Raw genomic sequence first — 7,500 nt, 5'->3', positions numbered from 1 at the left:
CCCATATGCCCCCCCAGCAGTCTGTATGTATTACATAACCCCCACCTCTGAGGACCGGGTCGGTCTGAGGACACGATCTCCACTGCAGCGGTGGAGATGGACTTTAAGGCGCCTGCAGCATCTGATGTCCCAGTTCATGGTGGGGGGGGGTTTAATGCATCTGATGTTCCTGTTCATGGTGGGGGGGGGGGGTTTAATGCATCTGATGTTCCTGTTCATGGGGGGGGGGGTTAAATGCATCTGATATTCCTGTTCATGGTGGGGGGGGTTAATGCATGTGATATTCCTGTTTGTGGGGGGGTTAATACTTAACTGCTAGGAGTTTAAAGGGCTGAAGTACTTGAGACAGTAGTCGCTACACAGTCCACCCTTTGGCGGGACGCAGTGTGATGAGGCACAGGCACAAGACGCAGTGTGGTGAGGCACAGGCACAAGACGTAATGTGGTGAGGCACAGGCACAAGACGCAGTGTGGTGAGGCACAGGCACAAGACGTAATGTGGTGAGGCACAGGCACAAGACGCAGTGTGGTGAGGCACAGGCACAAGACGTAATGTGGTGAGGCACAGGCACAAGACGCAGTGTGGTGAGGCACAGGCACAAGACGCAGTGTGGTGAGGCACAGGCACAAGACGTAATGTGGCGAGGCACAGGCACTAGATGTAGCATTGTGTGGGACAGGTGCTACACTTACTAAGGTGAGGCACAGGCATGAGGTGTAGTATGGCGAGGCACAGGTGCTAGGCCTACTAGGGTGAGGCAAAGGCACAAAAAGCAATCCTCCACGTCAATAATTAATGGTTTCAATCCAAAAAGAACCCCCAGAGTGATTTGATTTGTTGTGAGGGTGTGTTGTCACTTCCTGTCAGCCGGCGGTGGGATTGATTAATGTGTTTACTGTTTATTGGTTCTTTTGCGCCTGTGTAGCGCAGCGTTCAGACGGTCCTCAGGCAGCAGATCTGAACAAAACAAAGTCTGACAAACAAAACCAGCTCATCTATTATTCCAAAGCCACATCCAGCCTGACGACCACCGAGCCGCGAGGAGAACCACACACACGCGTGAACAACACGCGCCTGAGCCTCACATGCTCCTGAGCCTCACACGCGCCTGAGCCGCACACGCGTGTGCTGGGCTCTGTTGGCTCCTTCAGACGTACCTCCAGTGATATTGACCACAGCTTCAAACAGACGTGCTGAAGTCCACACTAGTCGTTAGCCAGCGCCGTTAGCTCCTGGTGCTAACAGGCAACCCGGGTCAGCACCGGACCGACGCTTTGGGTCGAACAGGAAGTGCCTCCTGTGACCTCCAGGATGTCAAAGGTCGGCCTGGCTCTCTGGAGGAGACGGAGTACGCCTGGTGCTGGGGATGCTACTCCACGCCGTCATGGCGTTGGTCCAGGGTGTTTCGTGACTGAGCAGTTGCTAGGCAACCTGGGGAGGCGACAGGACGTGTGTCGTACAGCGGCGTGAAAACAGCAGAAAGCAGCAGGTTGAGCCGCGTAGAGATGTGGGACCACATGACCCAGAGGGTGGGGGTCAGGCGCCGTTGAGGCGGCTGAAGCACATCAGGTAGTCAGACGGTACTGCCCCCCCTCAGGCCGGGGCTGTAGACCGCTGCCCAGAGAGCAGCAGGAAGCCCTCCTGCCTCTGGTATTGACCCCAGAAGGTTCCGGCGTCAGCAGACATTAAGTCCAGCCTGATCCATCAGGGACTCGTCTGCTGCTGATCGCTCCATTAGTGCCCGCCGCCTGTGGGGGGTAGGGGGCGCCGTGGAGACGTGAGGACAAACGGTCCTCCAGTCTGTCACCAGTCTGTCTGTAGTCGGTTAGTAGTCTGTTAGTAGTCTGTTAGTAGTCTGCCTGTAGTCTGTCTGTAGTCTGTTAGTAGTCTGTTAGTAGTCTGTTAGTAGTCTGTTAGTAGTCTGTTAGTAGTCTGCCTGTAGTCTGTCCTCCAGTCTGTCCTCCAGTCCGTCTGTAGTTCCAGCTCAGTCCTGTTCCTTTAGTCTCAAGGTGACATTTGTCTGTCGTCTCCAGAGTGACGTCTGACTCTAGCATCGACACAGGATGGTGAAGTAGCCCTTGCGTTGTTAGCATCGTTATCATGGCTGTTGTTAGCATCGTTAGCATGGCTGTTGTTACCGTCGTTAGCAAGGCTGTTGTTAGCGTCGTTAGCATGGCTGTTTTTAACGTCGTTATCATGGCTGTTGTTACTGTGGCTTTCCTGTGCTGGTTTTACTCGTTCATCCATGTCCTGCACCATTCTTCACTGTTGTTTGAGTTTGGACATTAAAAGACTTTTCCAGAATAAATGGTCATTAGCATTTTTAATCTGCATTTGATGCAAATGAGCAGCAGGTCAATTAATCAATTCATGAAACAAGTCCAACCAGTCTGAATGTCTTCAAACAAGCTAAAGCTAGTTCCACCCTGAGCATCGGAGCAGCAAAGGGCTTCATGGACTTTATAACCCCATCAGAGGCCCCGCCCCATTCCTCCGTTCCACACCATAGAACAGACCTGTGCCTCTTTATCTCCAGAATTAGGTGTTAATTGTGTGTGATGTGTTTCCATAGAAACATTTTTGTCTCCTCCCCGTCCCCGTCGGTCGTTCTGTGGAATCGCTGCTGCATCTAAACGGGGATGTTTGTGGTCGACGTTATCCGTCCATCTTGTCTCCGTCTCCTCGGTCTGCTCACATCAGGACCGTTAGCATCACCCCATCCTCCCTCCGCAAGAAGAAAATCAATGGTGCTAATTATTGTCCATTACCTCAGGCTGAAAGACATCAGCAGCTCACAGCCATCCACAGATTAGATTGAGGCCAGGCTAATTAGCTTAGCTGCTTTGGACCATGAAAGGCAGGCTGTGGGGATGTTGTTTTGCTCCACCATATGAGCAAAGCCTGCTGGGATTTTTATTGCTCTGTGCAATAGCTGCTGCCTGTCCGCCACCCCCCTCTAAAGTGACGACCAACACGTCCAAATAGAGTCTAAAGTCAGGACCAACACGTCCAAATAGAGTCTAAAGTCAGGACCAACACGTCCAAATAGAGTCTAAAGTCAGGACCAACGTGTCCAAATAGAGTCTAAAGTCAGGACCAAGACGTCCAAATAGAGTCTAAAGTCAGGACCAACGTGTCCAAATAGAGTCTAAAGTCAGGACCAACGCGTCCAAATAGAGTCTAAAGTTACAGCAGGTCCAATCTGGCTGGTTGGGCGTAGAACCAACAGAAACCACAGAAGAACCCTGAACCAGAGAACGTTCTTTAAGGGTCTTTCCAGGTTTGGTCCTTCAGTCCACTAACGGTTTGTCAGTTTGATCACGACACGAGGAGCCTGCACTGCATTCAATACTGACTTAAATTTAAACACACCAGGATGTAATCTACATGCCTGTCACCATGGTAACGCAGCCATATGAATCTGTGCGCTCCATTATTTATGGGGTATGCTCCATTTCACTTGTGAATGTTAAAGTTTGTCATGGCGTTTGTGCTCACAGTGGCCACATGTGTAGCATGCTAGCATTAGCTCTAATGTCATGTGACTGAGAGTGAGATGTGAGCCAACATTGAGTCATTGATACATCAGCTGATGACAGATCAGGGTAACAATAAACAACAATAAAAACATGTGATTGATGATGGAACCTCAGGGGCAACACGTGTCGGTCCTGACTTTAATGCAGGAGTGTCTCTTCTGGGGGGAGGGGGTGGAGTTTTCGTGGGCAGTGCCGCCGCCTCCTCTCGTCGTGGAGTTTCCACCCAATGGGTTTACTACATGTCTTCGCCCACTTTCTGTGCAGGTGTGCTGGCCCCGCCCTCCAGCCGTCACTGATTGGGGTATTGATCAGCCATTGGACGTGCAGTGATGACTAGTTTGTTCATTATTGTTTCAGACCTCCCCTCCTCCTGGGGGGTAAGGGGTTATGGTTAGAGTTAGGGGGTTAGGGTTAAGGGTTGGGGTTAGGGTCGGTGTTGGGGTTAGGGGTTAGGGTTTGGGGGTTAGATTTGGGGGGTTTGGGTTGGTGTTAGGTTTAGGGGTTAGGCCTCGGGGGTTAGGGTTAGGGGGGTTAGGGTTGGGGTTAGGGGGGTTGGGCTGGGGGGTTGGGGTTAGGGGGTTAGGGTTAGGGGGTTAGGGGGTTGGGTTGGGGGGTTAGGGTTAGGGGGTTAGGGTTAGGGGGGTTAGGGTTGGGGTTAGGGGGGTTGGGTTGGGGATGGTGTTAGACTTTGGGGTTGGGGTTGGTATGAAGTGCCTCTGCTGCCCCTGCTGGACCTTTGACCTTTAACCTTAGGCCCTGGATAGGCTTTACCCTTTGATGGACAGCAGCTGTGGAACCTGGTCAGATGAGACCTGGTCTGGTTCCGGTTGGGGAGGGGACCGTTTGAAGTGACGCGTTGTGGTTGTTCCTCCTGGACTCTGAGACCAGCACCAGAGGTCTGAGCTGCAGACGGGTTCTGCTCATGTTCTCCTGCTCCGGTTCTCCTGCTGGGTTCTCCTGCTCAGGTTCTCCTGCTCTGGTTCTCCTGCTGGGTTCTCCTGCTGGGTTCTCCTGCTGGGTTCTCCTGCTCAGGTTCTCCTTTTAATGCTGGCAGGAAACTGGAGCGCGTCAGAGTTTGATGAGGTCTTAGTGGTCTGTGGAGCTGTCCGTCACCCCTCACCTGGTCAAGGCTGCTGATGCAGTGTGGGGGAGGGGCGGGTTACACACACACACACACACACACACACACACACACACACACACACTTTGTGTGATGAGCAAAAAGATGGCAGGCTCTCACCTGGGGGGTCTAGATACTTTATTAACAGGTAAACAGGAGACAGTGGGGGGGTGCATTCCATTCATCATCAGACGTATTGACTCGTCCACTCTCAGCTGACGCTGCTGAACCTCTGACTGGGGGAGGAATCATGTTCCAGGAAGGGGGGGGCCTTATGCTTTAAAAGGCTTTCTATTTATACTGCTGAGAGCTCTTCCTGTCTGCTCTAGAGCTTCACAGTGGAGCTGAGGGGAAGGGTCAGGGTTAGGGTTAGGGGGGGTTAGGGTCAGGGTTAGGGTTAGGGGGGGTCAGGGTCAGGGTTAGGGTTAGGGGGGGTCAGGGTCAGGGTTAGGGTTAGGGGGGGTCAGGGTTAGGGGGGGTTAGGGTCAGGGTTGGGGGGGTTAGGGTCAGGGTTAGGGTCAGTGTTGGGGGGGTTAGGGTTAGGGTTAGGGGGGGTTAGGGTCAGGGTTGGGGGGGTTAGGGTCAGGGTTAGGGGGGTTAGGGTCAGGGTTAGGGTTAGGGGGGGTTAGGGTCAGGGTTAGGGTTAGGGGGGGTCAGGGTCAGGGTTAGGGTTAGGGGGGGTCAGGGTCAGGGTTAGGGGGGGTTAGGGTCAGGGTTGGGGGGGTTAGGGTCAGGGTTAGGGTCAGTGTTGGGGGGGTTAGGGTTAGGGGGGTTAGGGTCAGGGTTGGGGGGGTTAGGGTCAGGGTTAGGGGGGGTTAGGTTCAGGGTTGGGGGGTTAGGGTTAGGGTTAGGGGGGGTTAGGGTCAGGGTTGGGGGGTTAGGGTTAGGGGGGTTAGGGTCAGGGTTGGGGGGGTTAGGGTCAGTGTTGGGGGGGTTAGGGTCAGGGTTAGGGGGGGTTAGGGTCAGGGTTGGGGGGTTAGGGTTAGGGGGGGTTAGGGTCAGGGTTGGGGGGTTAGGGTTAGGGTTAGGGTTAGGGGGGGTTAGGGTCAGGGTTGGGGGGTTAGGGTTAGGGTTAGGGGGGTTAGGGTCAGGGTTGGGGGGGTTAGGGTCAGGGTTAGGGTCAGTGTTGGGGGGGTTAGGGTTAGGGTTAGGGGGGGTTAGGGTCAGGGTTGGGGGGGTTAGGGTCAGGGTTGGGGGGGTTAGGGTCAGGGTTAGGGGGGGTTAGGGTCAGGGTTGGGGGGTTAGGGTTAGGGTTAGGGGGGGTTAGGGTCAGGGTTGGGGGGTTAGGGTTAGGGTTAGGGGGGTTAGGGTCAGGGTTGGGGGGGTTAGGGTCAGTGTTGGGGGGGTTAGGGTCAGGGTTAGGGGGGGTTAGGGTCAGGGTTGGGGGGTTAGGGTTAGGGGGGGTTAGGGTCAGGGTTGGGGGGTTAGGGTTAGGGTTAGGGTTAGGGGGGGTTAGGGTCAGGGTTGGGGGGTTAGGGTTAGGGTTAGGGGGGTTAGGGTCAGGGTTGGGGGGGTTAGGGTCAGGGTTTGGGGGAGTCAGGGTTAGGGTCAGGGTTAGGGGTAGGGTCAGGGTTAGGGGTAGGGTCAGGGTTAGGGGGGGTCAGGGTTAGGGGGGGTTAGGGTTAGGGGGGGTTAGAGTTAGGGTTAGAGCTCTACTAACGTCTATTTACCCAGAAGGCTTCTGTGTTCCTTAAAGGGACGCGACTGGTTTAAAGGGACGGGCTGGTGCACGTTCACTTCGTGCTCACTGTGGACACGCCCCCGTGCCCGTTGACCGTGCACTAGTTCACACCTGTGGGTGTGAGCACACCTGGGCAAACAGTAATCCATGTGATCAGGTCTGTTTGTTCAGCCTGAGCCTGATTGGTCCTCCGGCAGATCAAACCCCCACCCCACGGCAAAGGTTCCATTCAGAGGGAGGTGCCAGTGTGCTCAGGTCGGTGCTGATTGCAGTGGGAGGGGGCGGGGTCACCAGGGAAACAGGAAGTGGGTGACGGTGATGGCGGTGCAGCTCTGTTTGTCTTGTTGCTATGGCAACATGATGGGCGTATCTGAGAAGACGGACATGATGGAGTCTGTCTCTGCCGCCCGCTGCAGTGGCCCCATGTGTGCGTGCCTCGCCCCCGCGACAGGCCCCGCCCTCAGCCTGCCATTCTGCTCTCTGATTGGCTCCAGGAACACCACGTGTTTGTTGCTGCTGACCTTACGACCAGGGCCTTCGGTGGTCGGGGGCGGGGTGGGAGTAAGGACGGACGACTCGGCGCTGCCCGCCCTGGCCACGTTGCCCCGCCCCCTGGGGGCGGCGGGGTGTCCGGGGGTGGCGGAGCAGGGGGGGCAGCGGCAGGGCGTCAGGTAGAGGTAGACCAGGACCAGCAGCAGGCTGACCCCGCAGCCCAGCAGCGTGGTGAAGCCGGTGTTGAAGGCCTCGCCCCTCCCCGCGGGGCGGGGCAGCACCGTCACGTTGACCTCGTGGGTGTCGTTGCGCCGCTGCAACGCGTCCAGCGCCAGGCACCAGTACGTCCCAGAATCCTCGGGCCGCGCCCCCCCCAGCTCCAGGCTCCCGTTGGCGAACATCCTCAGGGACTGCCCGTTCCCCGGCGGCGCCACGTACTCCTGCCGCGGCGACACCCACAGGAAGCTGAGGCGCGGCCCCCGCAGCGCCGTGGAGCAGTGCAGCAGGGCCGACGCCCCCTCCTCCACCCACACGCCCCCCTCCTGCTCCAGGAGGTTGCCCGCCGTCAGGTTGCACCTGTCGAAGTAGCGGTCGTACAGGAAGAAGCGCAGCGTCCCCCCCCTGATGCCGTAGAGCAGACAGGTGTGGTCCCGCTTGAAGTCCCTGA

At 56.2% G+C, this 7,500-nt stretch overlaps 2 protein-coding genes across 2 annotated transcripts in view; one reads left to right on the top strand and one right to left on the bottom strand.

Moving 5' to 3' along the window:
* LOC137595030 (E3 ubiquitin-protein ligase RNF123) overlaps positions 1-7,500 on the top strand; it is a 40,294-nt gene that overhangs the window by 22,378 nt on the left and 10,416 nt on the right. The gene's annotated exons all lie outside the window — the stretch shown is intronic.
* The window catches only part of amigo3 (adhesion molecule with Ig-like domain 3), a 4,601-nt gene continuing 1,317 nt past the window's right edge, over positions 4,217-7,500 (bottom strand). The window contains exons 1-2 of the mRNA XM_068315485.1: positions 6,331-7,500; positions 4,217-4,670 (exon numbers count right to left, since the gene is read on the bottom strand). The exon at positions 6,331-7,500 is cut by the window's right edge and continues 1,317 nt beyond it. Coding sequence (XP_068171586.1) covers positions 6,689-7,500 — 812 coding nt within the window. The 3' untranslated portion in view covers positions 4,217-4,670; positions 6,331-6,688. The remainder of the gene's footprint in view (positions 4,671-6,330) is intronic.

Source organism: Antennarius striatus, chromosome 5 (genome assembly GCF_040054535.1).
Source record: "Antennarius striatus isolate MH-2024 chromosome 5, ASM4005453v1, whole genome shotgun sequence".
NCBI lineage: Eukaryota > Metazoa > Chordata > Actinopteri > Lophiiformes > Antennariidae > Antennarius > Antennarius striatus.
The sequence above is the reverse complement of the archived record's forward strand: the minus strand, read 5'-3'. Positions and strand labels throughout refer to the sequence as shown.